Below are 18,289 nucleotides of genomic sequence, written 5' to 3'. Positions count from 1 at the left end.
AATTATTTTTTAAAACTAGGCTGCAGAAGGGAATTGGAATAAATCAAGTATTAATAAAAGTATTGCCTTAATAGTGTTCAGGTTAATGTGTGAAATGTACAGCAGCTACTTTATTCAATTGCCTACACATTTTTTATGGATGTCCCTGGGAATACTCATTCTGTTAAAAATTTAAAGTAAAATTATTAAACAATTAAGCAAAAATGGAAATCAGCCTTAGAATTTTCCCATGCTTTCAAACGATCTGCTGATAAAAATCTCGTATAAATCCTTCTGGATGTCCTTTCTTTCCTCCATGAAGAAAGAAAAAGGAAAATGAAGGAGGGGAGCTGAGCATCTTTGTATGATAGGTATTTATGAAATGGGTTGCTTAGGGATTTTTTTGTCTATTTATTTATTTTTTAAGATTTATTTATGGGACCAACGCTGTGGCATAGCAGGTTAAGTGGCTGCCTGCAGCACTTGTGTCCTATAGGCACATTGGTTCGAATCCCAGCTGCTCCACTTCTGATCCAGCTCCTTGCTAATGCATCTGGGAAAGCAGCGGAAGATGGCCCAAGTTCTTGGGCCCTTGTACCCTCGTGGGAAACCTGGATGAAACTCTTGGCTTTGGCCTGGCCCAGCAGTAGCCGTTGTGGCCATTTGGGGAATGAGCCAGAAGATGGAAGACCTCTCTCTCTGCCTCTGTGTTGCTCTCTGTAACTCTGCCTTTCAAACAGATAAGTAAATCTTTCTAACTAACTGTTGAGTTAGCCTTCTTATCTCTGAACTCCCCTTCTGTTGACTTTCATTCATAACGCTATGAACTGACCACATTCATAGCGGATGCTGGTGCTGTGGGTGGCAGCTTAGTCCCCTGTGCCTCAGAGTCAGCTCTGACTGCATAGTTCTGAAAGCAGGTTAGGGTAGAATAACAATGACGCTGTTTCAGTGCCTGAGTGTTTAGGATTGGGTGTCAGGAGCCTGTCAAAGGAGAGGACAGCCTCTCAGGTCACGAGGAAGATGCCTCCATAAATCTTGGCACATCCGAAGCCATTACAGTGATACCCAGGTGAGAAACCCAGCATAGCACAGCTGTCAGGCCATTTACATGTGATTCAGTGTCGGCAAACACGGACACATCTTTTCTAATTTGGAATAATTACCACTGAGTTTTCCTACAATCTCTGTGCTTCTGGCACACTGCATGGAATTTGACATTTGTCTTAGGTGCAGCGCAAGTAGTATTTAGTCTGCCTGTCTCCCTCCTCTGAGACCCTCTCTCTGATCTTCTCCTAGCTGTATCAGAACGGATGTTAGCGGGAATCATGGGTTTGCCATGGGCGCAGAGTTAAGTTCATTATACAGAAATGGCTCAAAAGCTCATTCTGAAATTGCAAAGCTTGAATGAGGGACAATAAAGCACCCAAATGAGAAGCTAGAGACCCATATACACCTACATAAGTGTGGAAAAGCTGAAACTCATTTATTTGCTCTGTGAATCTGAATATAGCTCACAAAAGATCACAGAGTCAGCTCCACAGATACAGAGCTGTGAATATGCAAAGTCCCAAAAAAAGAAAAACTGCCGTCGCCAGGCTGCCGGTGTGCATGTCCACAGCAGCCGGAGTTCAGAGCTTTTATTCATGTTGTCTTCTTTAACCAGACACAAGAGCCTGTAGATATGCCCAGACGGTTAGCATTTTATGGGGGTAAGTAAGCAGAGAGCTGCGAAATGCCATTTACTATTAAATAATTTATTCTATGGCTCATTCAATACACTGGAGTTGCTTTTGTGTGCATTCAAGTAGAAGAACTGTGGTTTCATTTTGGGTATGAACTTTTTAAATAATACATTTTTAGCAGGTGAGAACTTTTTGGTCTCCCTCGAGTTACTTCAGCTAAGGAATTGTAATGTGTGGCAACTGTTTTCAAGAGGTGGGAAGAGTGGTATAGAAGAGGCCCCAATACTGAGTGAAGAGAGACACTGTCTTTCGGTGTCATCACTCCAGGGGACCCCATTAACTAGCTGCATGGCCTCTCTACTGCCTAGCAAGTCAACAGAAGGGGAGTTCAGAGATAAGAAGGCTAACTCAGCAGTGACACATAACTAGCTCACGAAACATGTTAGTCTACCTTGGTGATTTCAAAGCTGAGTTGAAACTTTCTGATAACCTGCTGTAGTCTTCTTGTTATACCATCCAGGAACATGTCTACTAGTCACTTCGCTAATAGATCATGACAGGTACATAACAATTGCAAGGAGAAAGGAGAAAAATGGCTGCCAAGAAGGTAGTATCTCTAGATTTTGAAATGAAAGTTGTCCAGTGCATGAAAAATCACCCATGTGTCCTAAAGACTCACTCTACCTACTTTGTTTACTTAATGATTTACTTATTTACTGAGAGAGAGGGGGAGAGACAGAATGCAACTGATCTTCCATCTGCTGGTTTATTCCCCAAATGGTTGCAATAGCTAGATCTGGGCCAGGCTGAAGACAGGAGCCAGGAACTCCATTTGGGTCTCCCACATGGGTGGCAGGGGCCCAAGTGCTTGGACTGTAATCCACTGCCCTTCTGGGCACATGAGCAAGGAGCTGGATCAGAAGTGGAGCAGCTGGGACTCAACCAGGCTGCCTGCGTCTCAAGTGGCTGGCTTAACCTGCTCAGCCACACAGCCGGCCTGACCCCGCCTCCTTTGTTGTTGACTGATAAGGACTTCAAGATAGAATCAGGTTTTCTTTTTGTAGATCAACATCTCTGTTTCAGATTTATTTATTTATTTGAAAACGTTACAGAGAGAAGGAGAGACAAAAAATGTGCTTCCATCTGTTGGTTCACCCCCCAAATGACCACAACAGCCAGGGCTGGGCCAGGCTGAAGCCAGGAGCTTCATGGGAGTCTTCTACATGGGTGCAGGCGCCCAAGCACTTGGGCCATTTTCCACTGCTTTCCTGGTGCATTAGCAGGGAGCTGGGGCAGAAGCAGGGCAGCCAGGACTCCAAATGGTGCCTGTAGGGGATGCCAGCATTGCAGGTGGTGGCTTAACCTACTATGCCATAACGCCGACAACGCTGGCCCTGTAGAATCCTCTCTGATATGAGGTACAATACACTTTAAATGTATTTGTGTTTTTCTGTTTTTACTCTTTAATGTCAACATTTCAGAATAAAGTGCTGTTGTGGAATGAGAAGGCCATGCCAAGATGGCTGTTGGCAAGCGAGCGTCAGTTACTCAGGAATGGCTTTGAAACCCGCCTGGCAACAGACTGTGATTGGTTAGGGCCCAGACCACCCCTTGACCGGATTGGCTGTTTTGGCTACATAAGCTGTTGTAGCAACTGACATAAATGAGTCTGCGGGCTGCTCGCCTCAGGCCTTTCACCTGACTCCCGGGGTCTGTGTGGTGACTCCGCGCCTCTTGTCCCCACCATGCTCCTCCTCTCAGGAACGAATCCACAGCAACAAAGTGCTATTAATATGAAGTCACTTTTCTTGGTTTAATTATTTGAGATCAACTGAGGAAGTCTTTATATGTTTGCTCACTTTCCTTTGATTTATAATCTTTGGTAAATATATTAAAATCAACATAAAAATGGGAACTGTTAATATCTTCAGCATGAATTTATTGGTACAGAGGTTTGAATATACCAGAAGGCAAGAGAGCATTTATATGGCATTCTTTCAGTGGAACCTTGGCAAGAGGAGGCTATGGGTTTTATAAGATTGTTTTTTATACATCTTCATCTGTCTACATCTTTGGATTATTCCTCTATTCCTTCATTCAGCAAGTAGTTACTGGGAGCGTTATATGAGAAAGTTCATGGAAAACTAAGAGATAAGCTTATTTTGGTACAAAAAGTTGTGAAATCCATGTATGCGTGGGATCTTTAAAAATTCATGGAAATGCATATTATGAAAAAACTACGCTGGATTTCAAACATTTTTTGCACCCGAATAAACTTACCTTTTCCTTCCATTTTTTTGAAGTGGCCTCGTATAGGTACTGCAACATTCCTGTAGTTAAGGGAGCCCACAAAGATAAGGAAACAGTTTGCATTTTATAGAATATGTTCACATTTCATTTGGTATTCACCCCAATATGGCAACATGCAAACGGTACACTACAGTCTGTAGTAATAAAAAATGAAAAAAGGGGAGGTGTAATTTGAGCTAATTCTCTTTTAAAATTGCTTCAGAAGGAACTCTGGCAACTGTGTTTCTATCAGCATACCAGTTTTTTGTTTTAAGTGTTTTCCCATCTATTTCTATCCCATAAAAGCTTTAATCTCAAGGGTTATTTCACTAGGCTCCTAGGATGCTAGCCACAGATAGATGGGAATTGGGCTGAAAAGTTTAAGTTCTGTGCAAGGCATTTATGCAGAAAGGTGATAACAGAGCCAGTATCAGCTCAAGGGCCTGGTGCCATGGAAGTTAGAGAAAACTGGTGGTTTCTAGTTGGCAATGGTGATTTCTTTTTTTTCCCCACAAGCTCGTATGTTTTCGGCAAAAATCTGGCCACTGTCAAACTTATTAAATTTTCGTTATGAATCTACCACATACCCTTACTAAACCAGACATACAGTGCCACAAAACTATGAAGGGAAAATATTACAGATCCATGCTAATATTATGGGAGTCAGCCAGCTCACCAAGAATACAAAGGTCTGACGGGGATTCAGAGGCCCTGAGGCCACACCCACATCAGGACCCACTGCACAGAGGCTGATGTGCAGATGCTGATGAGCGGGGAAAGCAGTGGAGGTTGCCCAACTTACACGCTGAGACTCGCGCATGAGCTGCTCTGACAGGACAGAGGGCGGCTCTGGAGGCGCTGCCTGACGATGGCCGCCCCCCTCCTCTGGGGCACTTCCTTTCCAATGTGTGTTAACGTTCCTGACCCTTGGAAGAGGCAAACCTGTGCTCTGTCACAGCCACATTCTAAGAATGTGTGCAAAGAAAAGAAAAATGACCATTTGTCATTCTGACATGCTGGTTCTGATCCCCTGGGTTAAGTCCTCTATTTTAATGCATTCTTGCAAAATACATGAATATTCCTTAGACATTTTTGGGAGGTCTTTTCTGAAAATATCTAGAGGAAAATGAATAGAAGCACTGCTTTTTTAAAAAAAAAATAACAATATTTTGGCTAATTTTATTAGAAATTTTTTCAAACACTGGTTTGTTAATCCAGTATATTCATTATATGTTTTATAAAATTGTGTTCTATTTGGAAAAAATATTTTAATTATGGTTTTTGGACTCATCACCTTTAATGTAATGACAGATATACTTTAATGAGTTTGTACTAGTGAATATGATTCTGATTTGTTTCAATTACTTAAGACCTTCCCTTTAAAATGATGCCTTCCAGATGTCCTAAACAGCACTCTGGCCTCAGAATCAGCCCTTAAGGCATTCGGATCTGGCTGAAGACCCCATGAGAGTATTTTAGGCATGGAATGCCAAGACACTCTGGCAAACAACAACAACAACAAAACCCTAAATGAAAGATCTCTGCGAGTGAGATCCCAGTGGAAAGAACGGGCCATCAAAGGAGGTACCTTTCTCTGAAGGGAGGAGAGAACTTCCACTTTGACTATGACCCTGTCTAAATAAGATTGGAGTCAGCAAACTCAAAAGGCTTCCATAGCCTTGGCAACTCATGACAAGAGCCTAGGGTGATTAAACAACAGTGTCAGTTGTTAACAACAGGAGTCACTGTGCACTTACTCCTCATGTAGGATCTCTGTCCTTAATGTGTTGCCCAATGTGAATTAGTGCTATAACTAGTACTCAAACAGTACTCTATACTTTGTGTTTCTGTGTGGGTGCAAACTGTTGAAATCTTTATTTAGTAAGAGTTGATCTTCTGGGGCTGGCGCTGCGGCTCAATAGGCTAATCCTCTGCCTAGCGGTGCCAGCACAACGGGTTCTAGTCCCAGTTGGGGTGACGGATTCTGTCCCAGTTGCCCCTCTTCCAGGCCAGCTGTCTGCTATGGCCCGGGAGTGCAGTGGAGGATGGCCCAAGAGCTTGGGCCCTGCACCCCATGGGAGACCAGGAGAAGCACCTGGCTCCTGCCATCGGATCAGCGCAGTGCGCCGGCCACGGCGGCCATTGGAGGGTGAACCAACGGCAAAAGGAAGACCTTTCTCTCTGTCTCTCTCTCACTGTCCACTCTGCCTGTCAAAAAAAAAAAAAAAAAAAAAAAAAAAGAGTTGATCTTCTGTATATAAAGATAATTGAAAATGAACCTTGATGTGAATGGAATGGGAGAGGGAAGCCATTGTAATCCATAAGCTGTACTTTGGAATTTTATATTTGTTAGATTAAAAAAAAATGATGCCTTCCCATTATATTCAAAAGGTTGGCTTGCCAACCCAACCCTTACTTTAGCCATCCTGCTGATTCCTGTCTGAGTGAGAAAGCCTTGGAAGGTATCTGTTAGAAAAAATAATAGCACACAAAGACCTGTATTTGCAGTAAGAGTAAAAAATCCCAACTAGTTTATGCTATCCCATATCAACTCTACCAAGTAGAGGATCCTTTTCCCTAACTTTCCAAATTTGATTCAAAATTCATCTGTAGGTCGTGAGGAAACCAGTGTATCCGTTGCAAGAAGTTCATGGGTCAGCAGCAGCCTGCACCATGAACTTCGGTGCAGTGTCAATTTCCAAGAACAAATAAGGGCGCATTCAAAAGTGGCCCATGGAGCAGGCCTTCAGTTCTAGACTATTCAGAAAACTTAATTCTCTATTTTCCCCCCTGCTTTCAACTAAACTGAAACCCTACCAATGCCACCATCAATTCCTGAAGATCTTAAAAATCAGAGCAGCTCTCCTGGCCAGTCTCATCTGATGGTGGCACTTTCCCTGTGGTCTTTTTGCCTCTTTGGCAACCTAGCCTGCTATCACTTTGAAAATGGTGCAAAGAAGTGCTTTCCATTAACTTCCAATTTATTCCTTTCCTATTGCGATCCTAAAATGAGCAAAAGGAATGTCAAGAACAGAATTTTAATGTCATACAACTGAAAAGGTTTGTTCCTCCGACAAAATCATGCTGCTGGGTAACATTCATTTTATTAAAAGGGAGTCTGTCAAAGAAGAAAAGCAATTCAAGCCACAGGAGAACTATGCTTTATGTATAAGATCCATTCCAGAAAAGTTGTGCAGAAAATATTTGTATATTGAATCAGTTTTTCTTCTGACTTTCATTATAATTTTAGAGGTGTGCTCCTACAGAAAATACTTTCGCCTCAGCATCTCATTGTAAAAAAATCACACCAAGGAGCTCAATATTCATTTCAAGGACTATTTTGCATTTGTCAACATGCCATCTCTGTTCATCTAATTTCCCCTCATGGCTTGTGCAATGCTAGTCAAGTGAACAAGCAATTAAAAATGATTTTACACATGCACTCCTTGCCAAGCACACACACCATGATCTATACAAAGGCTAATTTTCATTTCATCCCCGCTGACCTCACAAAACGTGACTATTCAGAGCGGGCCTGGCCTGGCCTGGGCCTCCACCCCGCCTATTTGTTAGAAAACCTTTGCTCCATGAGCCTCAGACCTTTCCCATGCTTTCAATGGCGACCAGCAATTCCTGATGTGCACTTGGTTGTAAGGTTCTTTTTAGGGCAGTTGAGCTTCTCCAATAACTGATTATAAAACAGTAAGCCTGTCTTTTTGATAAGAACAGTGTGTCTAGTACCAACGGAATCAGCAGAGTTCACTAAAAATGTTTACAGAGTTTCTCCAATAAAAGCTCCACATCACAGCTTTAGCAAGTGAGCAAATCCAAGCTCAAAGGATTCATGCTTAAAACCAAGGTAACTAGTATGTTACTTGGAGTGGTTGCTGCCGATAAACGAGGTCTGTGTGAAGTAAAAATGTTAATCCTTAGGCAGGGTGGATTTACCATGATGCTAATTCAGATTTCCAGGTTTCTCACCTGTAAGTCTGTCTGAATCTCCTAATTTTGTCATCTTTTTCAGAAAGAGGGACCCAAACAAAAATTACAGGAGCTTTAGGCTCTCAAAAAAAAAAACCTGGACTCTTCTGGCCTTGAAGAGGATACTTTTTACTATAGACTACAGCATTACGCCACAGTATTTTATGACCACAGAATTTTCATGTACTTACTCAAAAAATGTTGTCCATCCAGTTTCGTCACTTTTCGTGGCTAACAGGCCACTGTTGCCATGGTAAGTAAACAAAACTAATTCCAGTCCTTGGGCAGTCATGCTTTTCAAACATCCATTTGTTCCTATTGTCAACCATATCACTTGGTTATCCGGAGACACCACTCGAACAGGCATCCGATTCGGGTCCCTTCTGATTCTAAGAGTATTGCCATTGCTGTCTGTCACAGCGGTGATATCATTGTCGTTGCTGTAGCTGAAATTGTACAGGTAGTCGCCGGTGACTAAGCTTACGGTATACTGGTGAGTACCGTTGATGTCAAAGATGTAGAGCTCCTGATCCGTGGGAGAGGCGACTTCATAGAAGCTCATCGAGTTCAGCAGAGGCTTATTCTTGGACACGGCTCGGATCCGGATGTTCCCCAGGTCGGCGATATACAGTGTGCCGTCCGGGGAAGCTGCTAGGGAGGACGGAGCATTGAGTTTGGCATCTTTGGCATAGCCATCTCCGCTCTGGTAACAGTCACAGTTGGCATCGTTTTTGCAGTCGCACTCTGAAGGTATTCCAGCCACCAAGGAGATTTCCCCATCCGTTGTGACCTGCCGTATTCGGTTAATTTTCTTTTCGTCCGTCTCAGTAATGTACAGGACCCCGCTGTAGGACACAGCAATGGCAGTGGCTGATTCCAGGGTCGTCTGCACAGCATGCTTCCCCACAGGGTATTCCACTCCGGGAACCTGACAGTGCATGGGCCGCCCAGCAGCGATGCGAACTTGACGGTTTTCAGTGATCTGTAACACCACGTTATTATCCAGGACATAAATGGAGTTATCCATAGGGTTAATGGCTAGGTCAGTGGGCCACTCCAGACGCACCTTAGCACAAGGAGAAATGGTCTGGTTAGTCAGTTACTGCACTCCAGTTAATTTGCCAGAAGAGTAAATTAGACCTTTCAAGGAAATGAGCTTTGCTTTGATAAACTGTTTTAAATCTAAATATTTTGAATGGAGACAAATGGCAGAAATAACATTTTATTAGAAAAAAATGCAGCTAACTGAAAGATTTGCTAGTTAAAGCCAAACAGCAAATGAACCTCTAAGTAGCGAGTCAACAGACATCAATGAGATAGGAACACATATGAGAATGTTCTCGATAGCAGTAATAAACACCAAATGTCGGGGTTTCCTAGGTTATGAGCACATTAGTATTCTGTTGTGTTTTTAGTCAAGCCAACAGCAGAGTTCCTAATGCTATGGATGGGTCTCTTGGGACTAATCGTGGCGGGTTCTCTCCACAGCTGAAGGAGCTCATGCAAAGGTTAGAGTGAAGGTGGTGTGGTCTTCTGGAGCATCTGCATGCGGCTGCTTTCCTGGTGTTGAGCTACAAGTGCTTAGGGCTTCTTACGTGTTGATTGTCCTGGATCTCCCTGACTTCACCAAGTACAGGATTACAGGGGAAGGCAACTCTTTCCCAGCAGCTTTGTCCTAACCACTGGCACACACTATCTGTGCGGTTTCATATGGAGCCGTCACAGTGTACTGACATAGTCAGAAGAAAAGCAAACAGTTCAGCTTCGTATTTTCACTACCTGGCTGATGTGCATGCTCGTGTCACATGTTAAAGGTCTGGCTGACGTCAGATCGTTGGAGCCCAGCAGAGTTGATATGATGCCGTTCTGATCCACTTTTCTAATCATGGTTCCGTCAACAAAGTAGATCAGTCCATTCTTATCAATCGCCATTCCTTTTTCCAAGAGAAGGAAGTGTTAGTAATTTTTTAAAACATTAATTTTGATCACACAGTTGGGCCCATCACTAAACGCAACACTGAGGCCTAGCGATCACATGGATTACAGGGAGCGGGTAGGGCTGCCAACTACAAATGCTTTTGGAAAAAATCAGCATAGGCGTTTATAAATACCATTAAATTTAAACTGCACTAAAGAAAGAATCCAGATTTGAAAGACCCTTCAAATAGTGTATGAATCACATCAGTAGTACCTGTATGTTTCAAATTTAAGATTATGTTTATATAATGTTATGGCCTATAAATTATAGAAACAAGCTGAAATTCTGCTACAGTGAACTTTAGTAATGATATTCTTCCAACAAAAGTAGATCCAAGCCAAGGTTAGTGTTTTCTTGACTTTGTTAAAATGAAATTTGCTAATATGAATAATTCAGTACAACAAATGCTTGTTTCCAGTCCTTGTTCATATAAGAGTTACTGGTATGATTAAAAAACATTGTAATAAACAGCATAAACAGGAGCAAGGAGTCAGTCCTGGCTAGTTTAAAAGCCTTTCTCAGACAGAATTTTAGCCCTAGTTACCTCCAAAAATTCCTCCCAGCAAGCATTTTTCTCATGGCACAGAAATAAAAGTATAACAGCAACAAAGTGGGTGAGGGCTAACAGGGTTGCTTAGTTTTAAAGAGGCCTGGGACTCAGTCATGACAAAGAAATTCCAGGACAATGAAAGAATGTGAATACTTCCTTGAAGTTTAACAAGATGTGACCTGAATAATATAGTTTCCTCATTCTTTGCAAAGTTGAAAAATATGATGATGATTAACAAAATGCCAAGAACCTGATATTTACTGTAAAATCAAGTTAGGATTCTAGCACTTTCTTGCTAAATGGCTTTTAAAAAACACTAGATGTAAAACAGCTTTCCAGAACAGAGTTGAAGGGAAAATGTTAGACTCAGCATTAACTACAACTGGATTGCTAACTTTTGTTTGTTTCATAAAAAGAAATACTCAGATTGACAACCATCAGTACCTTTGGGACTCATAAGCGTTGCTTCCACCGCCTTCCCTCCATCCCCACATCTGGCTTCATCAAATGGGAGGCACTGCTCTCCGGTTCCTGCAACCACTTCTGCATTTTTAGTCAAGTCTTTGGCTCCTGTAAGTGACTTTGGGCGATAAATTCTTCGGGTGTTAGTGTCAGAAACGTACAAATCTCCTGTGACTGGATCAGTCGCAAGGTAGTATCTATGGGCTGGGTTACTGCTGTAAAAGGATCAGACATAAGCATCGCATGAGGTGACTGCCAATACCCAGAGGCAAATATACAAGCAAAATAAAACAGATCAGGAGATGCTGGTCCCAACCCACGACCAAAGGTTGGGAGAAAAAAAAGGTGTATTTAATAAGGATTTCAAAGAATATGATCACAGGTAGGAAGTCTCTGATACTGCTGTTTTCCTTTCTTTCTTGATGATTCAACCACCTATTAACAAACATCTTAAAAATAACTGCCACTCGAAGGGAATACACTTAAAGCCTAAAACAAAGTAGCACGGTCTCTCCATCTTTCTGGCTCAATGCAAAGCCACAAGTAAGCTGCCCTTGAGTGACAGACATTTCTATCAGGGGAAGGATGTCTCTACTGCATTCTCTAGAGAGATGTGACAACTACTTGCTGTACTCATACCTCATCTGGGAAATGCTTGTTGCTACAGCATCAAATCAAGCTGAAGACCTCCCTCTGAAAACATGGGGCATCGGGTCCATCTTGGTTGCCCCAGCACAGTCCAGAAAAGTAACTGATGCATTGCCGTGCCTGTTCTGAGCTAGGGGTTTAGTTACTAGAATGAGGTCTAGGAGGTCCTTCAGGGGTAGGAGGCAGTCAGCTGGTTGACTGGCCATAGTGAGTCAGGATGCTCATCTGTCAGTTTCATTGTTCAAGTTTATAAACTGAGCTACACTGAAACCTGTGCATGAACTTGAGATACAGATTTGTTCATAAAGAGTCATTCCTCAATTTCGTAATGATAAAGCAATGCAAATGTAGACCATTTAATATGTCACTACCTGTAAAATAAGACTAAGATTATCAAGGAATGAATGAACTCCTACGTTTAGTTCAAATGCAAAAGCTAATTTCTTTATAAACATGCAGCACCACATTCTTAACAAACACTATAATTTTGTTCCATGTGCCAATATTGCCTCCTGAAAAAAAAAAATCTAAGAAGACTTGAGATGATTTAGTGTCTCAAGAAAGATGTCAGTTGACAGCAACCCATCAGATTTCACGAATCTTTTGATGACAAACTTGGTAATTCATTGTCATTCCTCCCTCTCTCAACAGATACACACACACACCCCTGTATGTATGTTTCCTTCTATTTTATAGGTAAGCATCTGAAATATGTAGTAGACACATGACTGTATGAATGTTTTACTCCTGCTAGAGGTGCAGCAGCTTTCTCACTACTTCATCCTCTTCCTTTCAGGTGTGGCGTGTACGAACCTTACTGCTCTTGTGCGAGAGTCTATGCCTAGACAACAGGTGACGGCTCCCATGAACACTCCTTGCACTGATATGGTCTGTAGGGACTTCGGGAGTGCCACGTGCTCTAAGGTAATCGTGCTGGTCTGATGAACTACTGAGAAATGCAGGTATGTTCCCAGACCCGAGCACCCTCAGTTTTTGGGTCTCCTTTCTTTCTAATTTTTTTTTTAAGAACAGGAGGGCTTGAGTATATAAATACAGTATGTGTAAAGGGGAAAAATGGGAAACTCAGAAAGTAATGCAAGTTATATGGAACTATAGTTATATAATAGGATCAACTTGCCCCAAAGTCTAAATCTTGTTATATCCTAAGCTGATGCCTAAAATTTTAAACGAGCAAGTCATATTATGTTCCTTCATGTGGTAGTTTATTACTTTGTAATGAAGTGAAGAGTTACATCTCAATATAACATTCAGAGCAATTTTACAGTTTTTTTTTTCCTGTAAGCAGTCTGACATTGATGAAGCTGGTGTTGAAAGCACAGTTGGTACAGAGTTGTGCATCAACCAAGGTAGGTCTGTTTTGAAAGACATGATGTTAGAGAGACTTCTCTAGTCTTTGCTATCTCCCTGATTCCACAGTAGTTATTAGTTGTATTATGTGTGTGTACACATACAACCGTTTGTTTTGCCTTGTCATTTGTATACTTATGAGTATGAGCTCTGGACCACGTTGTGAGGGCTTGAATCCCAGTGTCATCACTTACTAAATGAGTATATTGGTTAAGTTACCAACTTATCTGGGCCTCAGATTTCTTAACTGGAAAGTGATGAAAATCATTTAATAGGATGCTGAGAGAATTACCTGAACCAATGCATGTAAAATCCCTAGACCAGAGCCAAGGGGTACCGCATCCTCAGTAACAATCAGCTGTTTTTAGTAATTGCTTCTGTCCTATGTCCTCTCACATTCTAGTCTGTCTTTTGTCTTATGAGTATAAAGTTTAGAATGCAATACTTATCACTGACTAACTGAAGCATGACAATTTCTGACAATGTTAAACACAGAAGAAAATGTTCTAGAACTGGCTAGGCTCAACATTTCTTAATCCTACTGTTGTAAGAACAGTTTATAATATCCAGTCCTATCGAGATTGTGGCCCTCTCTTAAGATATCCACTTTACGTTGTTTCAAGACTACTGATGATATTGGTAAAGGGACCATGCATGTTTCTTCATGCGAGGCACCTGCTTGAGTGGCGATGGCGCACAATTCAGCCGTGGGGCACAAGTTTTCCTGGTACAAACCCAACGGGCATTGAAATCCTAAGCTTTGTCTTTACTGCCACTGGTTTGATTCTAGTGGGACAGTAAAAAGAGAAAGTCCACAGAGTGCTTATATTTGCCTAGTTACTGCCCCCAAACATCTACAAAATTCTAAAGCAAGCAACATACATCAGCGGTTTTAAATACATTTATCAATGAAAGCTCTAATTTTGTGAAAAAATTCTGTTCAGAAGAACAAATGCCAAAGAGTATGTGGCCCTGGAGGAGAGAATTAGCCTCTGGGGATAGTCCCACAGACCGGCAGTAATTGAGAACTGGATAAAATTGCTTGCAGGACAATTTAGGGCTGCGGGTTCTTAGATCCCAGCCCCTCCTAAATGAGAAGAGGGGTCAGGATGGAAGTAAAGAAAAGAGGGCTTGGAAAGTTGTGGCTGCCAGCAGCCTAGAGGCTGAGGCTGAGGCTGTGAGCTGTTTCCGCGCCAGGATGGAATTCAAGGTCGCCTAATTTGAGCAGGGAAACTGCCACTTGTTTTTCAACACATTACAGAGGCTGGTGTGTTGGTGCAAGAGAGTGGCGGGCTTTTAGGTCCGTGAGCTACCCAGAGTGAGAACGGGAGCCTCCACAACCATAAACAGTCTGCAGCTGGAGCACAGGGACTCTCAAAATGCACGGTTTGGGGAACTCTCGGTTCAGCAGAAGCCCCACAGCCTTCCTGTGTGATTGATGATCTGAGATTTTGCCATCAGAGAAGGGTTTTGAATAACATTGCAACTCTAATTGCAGCAAAACCAGAACAACTGAGATCAAGTCAAGAACCCTTGGTCTATACTATGCCCTGATTCGTAATTCTTCCTGAATCGCAATTATCCAGCTATCTTCTCTGCAGTCTTATTCAATTAGACACAGCCCCACTGGTAAGTGCAGGCTGGATTGGCTCATTTACTTTGTCATAATTCAACCTTCTTAGATGAGAGAAATATTTGTAGAGAACAAGCCACAGAATAGACATTATGAGCACTTTTATCTTTTCAGTTGGAAACTGTGCCATAGCCCTTAGCACACAAAGCATTTGAAGAAGCATAACAAATTATATTTATGTATAAAAGTAAAACTGCCTATTTTAGAGTAACCAAGGGACTGTTCAGATTATTGCAAACAGGGACTCGGTGTGTGATATTTCTGTGCCTATTTGACTTTTAAATATTAAGTCAATAAGGAGTGCTGAATCAAGGTTTTACCATTTTGTATCTAAACTTTAATTGACTCAAATTCACAGACCTGTGATTGACACTTTCTTTGATCCTTAAATTGGTAGTATAGTCCTACATGTTTAAGTGCCCCTTAGCTGGTATTAATTAAGTTCTTTTATTTTGGAATTTTAAAAAATTGGAATACGGATGAGCTAAAATTTACTACCTATTAAGGGGTTTGTTAGCAAACTACGACTATAAACATCACAGGGGGAGATGTTTAGCACATCTAAGAGAAATACATTTTTAAAGCACTTTAAAAGCATCTATTTATGTAAAAATTTAATGTTGATTGAGTCGTATTTATATCTACTCATTAAAGTATAGCTAAGGACTTAAATATCCTGGCAGTACTTATTAACTTGATATAACGGAATACTCTCTCAATTTTAAAATAAGACTTTTTATTCAATGTTTTTATGATTTCCCCATTAGCCAGTTAGAGAGACTACTGATAGTATATACAATACAGTATGATAAGAAATACGCTTTTTATGTTTCCCTTTATCACTTACAACTGACAGTGCTGTTCATTTTCATGGATTCAGACCCAGTTTTCTATCTCTTCCTACCACCTACTTTGAAGTCTCTCATGACATTTGTGAGAGAGGAAAGGAGAAAGCGAGGTAGGATCTTTTTAATCAGTAGACGGAAGGTGATAAAAGGCAGGCAAATAGGAAGAAACATCCGAGAAGAATGTAAATCCTTTAAGTTAAATGTAGAAGCACCAATGAATTAAAATGTTATTTTTGCTAGGTTGATTTGAATTAGTTGGTTGTTAAGCAAACAGAATCCCTATTTTTGTCTGTCAGATGACAGATAGAGAACATCAGCCTCTGCCTCCTCTGCCTGTTGGTATCTTGTTGGTTGATTCCCTTCACTGCTAGGCATCCTATTTTTAGGTGCCGATACCTCATGGTCTGGTGTTCACGCTTTCCTAGCAGATCTTTCTTATCTGCTCAGATGCCTCTTGCTCAAGATCCTGAATTGGTTCCCCGCTGCCATCCTGCAGGACACAGCAGTAACTCCTTCGCACACCCAAGGCCCTAAGAGTCTGAGCGGAGCAGGCCTCTCCACCCTGTATTTCTCATCATCATCAGTGCGAGTCCCTTGTTTCCCTCTTCCCCAGACCCCAGTAACTCTAGTTGCACCTTTTCTATGACTGCCTTCCTTTCTTCTTGCTGTTCTGTTGAAGCAAACATCATTTTAGACCTAGTTCAAATCTAGAAAACCTTACCCTACAACACGCCCATCTTCCCATAATGTCTCTACTTCCATGAAGTTACCTTCACAGTACGAGCCATGCATAGGGGTAAGCATCAAAGAATGATACTGAAAATGGCGTTTAGTTTGTCGTTTACTCATATAAACCTTATTTTCCCTACTAGCTTCCAGAGTCCTGAGACTATCTGTCAAAGTGCCTTGCGAGTGATCATTTGACATTCAATTATTTAATGCCGATGGATATCAATATTTTACATGCATAACACAAAGAAATGCAGAAGTCCAAAATTAGATGATACACGCAGGAGAAAGATCCTGAAAGAGGTAAGTGCTACAAGTATCACCGCCAAACACCACCTGTTGTAGAGAACTGTTAATAACAATGTAGCCACAGCTTCACAGGTAATTCCCACCCCCCACCCTGAGAAAGAGATTACAGTTCTAAGTAATTTGCAAAATGACTATAAATCCAGGGAATCACCTCATCATCTGGACACAAAAACTGGCTGGCTGGCGTAGTGGAAAGGACATTCAAACCCTACTTCCCACTTCTTGGTTCTGTATCTCAGGGAAGATACATACCATATTTGGCACGGAGCCTGGAATGGAATAGGCCAGCTTGTGAAAAGGTGGCTGCTTTGACAGTGTTTCCTCTATTGCCTACAGCAGTGTGTTCGCCTGTTTGTCTTTCCTCTTTAGGGCTGCCAGGACAACTGTGATACCCCACTGTGGTTTCCAGTAGGAGAGGTTGCTTTGTGTGCTCAGTATTCTGGGGTAGATGGAGTGTTAACCTTTGCATGTGACTGAGCTATTAGCTGAAAGTGCAAGACTGGTAAGGCTATCTGAGGAAAAGGGCGTGGGACTCTGCCTGGCCAGTGCGATGTGTGACAGCTATACTCCTCTCAGCAGTACTTCGGTTTTCAATCTAATTTTATTAGATATTTTCATGGCCAGACTACACCTAGCATGTCCAATTGGTCTTGCACTTTTGCTAGATTTACTTTCAAATGCTGTAGTGAAGTTTTTCAGTCAAAAGTGTCTATAAAAGTCTACTTTCTCTAGCTAAGATAGTATACACTGCAAATAGATGAACTTGTGAGCCCTTATATCTGCTTCAATTATATTCAACCTTAGTTTTGAAGGACATCTTGTCCTCTATGATATGGCAATGAAAGTACTACCCTCTTAAATCTAGTAACTCTCCCAGCTGAGGAAAAACACAAACTATAAGCAGAGATGAGCTTCACCTGGCAATATGTTCACACAACCATGTGTTTAAAAATTTGCATAAGTAAAGTAATTTTAAATTTTGAGTCTCCCAAATGGAAGAAGATCTAGAGTTCATAAAATCGAGATCTGCCACAATATTGGTCAAACAATGTGCACAACCTTAATCTTGCTTACTGTTTCCAATTTTGTTCTAGTCATATGACTTCAGTTACGGGAGTCCCTAACTGAAGCCTCTTTTTGTGATACAGAGATATTCACCTCTTTGTTTTTGTAACCCAACTTGAAAATGTATTTCTCATTATATTGCATGATGTAATTGGCAAGATACTACATAATAAAAGCTCAATTAAGCAGTTCTAATTCCTTAAATGTTCTGTGATACTAAGTTTCCGCTCTCATGACATTTTACTAGAAAACAATTTGAGTTGGGGTAAAATGTAAAAATGACATTTGAAAATATATAATAACCTTTCGGCAAGATGCTTACCTATGTCTAAAATCTTTATTTCTTGGTGGAAGCAGATAAAAAAGAGGTAAAAAGAGAAAGCACAGTTAGAAAAGCTTTTTAACATAGAATGAGTGGAATACTGAGATTTTAATCATTTGTATGGAAAATTGCCAACTTAAGCAGAAATGACACTGGAAATGAATTTTGCAGGCCAAGGCTTATCAAATAATTTTGATAATCACATTTTAAATAAACATAGCAAAGGAACAAAAATGTTACTTTTGTTACTGCGTTAGGACCAATGGTTTAAACCAATGTGAGGATCCAACACTCTCCCTAGTACAATGAGCTAAGGCTATAGTTTCTATCATGTTCTGATACTGTAGGAGAATATTACAGACCTTAATTTCAAACACTATGAAATAAGAGTGGCAACCACATGACAGCATTATTTTAAAGAAAATGAAAGATTTGGAAATCAT

The 18,289-nt window shown here is 41.2% G+C and overlaps 1 protein-coding gene and 1 long non-coding RNA gene across 14 annotated transcripts in view; one reads left to right on the top strand and one right to left on the bottom strand.

Annotated features, from left to right (window-relative positions):
* Window positions 1–18,289, bottom strand: part of TENM3 (teneurin transmembrane protein 3) — a 651,480-nt gene that overhangs the window by 32,455 nt on the left and 600,736 nt on the right. For 8 of the 13 annotated variants that reach the window (XM_070068313.2, XM_070068315.2, XM_070068316.2 and 5 more), the window contains 4 exons: window positions 17,847–17,867; window positions 10,907–11,139; window positions 9,714–9,868; window positions 8,126–9,000 (listed from right to left, as the gene is read on the bottom strand). In XM_070068313.2, coding sequence (XP_069924414.1) covers window positions 8,126–9,000; window positions 9,714–9,868; window positions 10,907–11,139; window positions 17,847–17,867 — 1,284 coding nt within the window. The remainder of the gene's footprint in view (window positions 1–8,125; window positions 9,001–9,713; window positions 9,869–10,906; window positions 11,140–17,846; window positions 17,868–18,289) is intronic. The other 5 variants (XM_089325515.1, XM_070068317.2, XM_070068321.2 and 2 more) reach the window with 1 other exon arrangement.
* LOC108175782 (uncharacterized) lies at window positions 12,369–16,453 on the top strand. The gene is made up of 3 exons (XR_016228922.1): window positions 12,369–12,939; window positions 14,439–14,569; window positions 16,294–16,453. It is a non-coding gene; the product is annotated as an uncharacterized LOC108175782 (long non-coding RNA).

This window comes from Oryctolagus cuniculus, chromosome 2, assembly GCF_051225735.1.
Source record: "Oryctolagus cuniculus isolate XC-2025 breed Fujian yellow rabbit chromosome 2, ASM5122573v1, whole genome shotgun sequence".
In the NCBI taxonomy this organism is placed as follows: domain Eukaryota; kingdom Metazoa; phylum Chordata; class Mammalia; order Lagomorpha; family Leporidae; genus Oryctolagus; species Oryctolagus cuniculus.
Note: the sequence above shows the minus strand (reverse complement) of the source record. Positions and strands in the feature narration are given on the sequence as shown.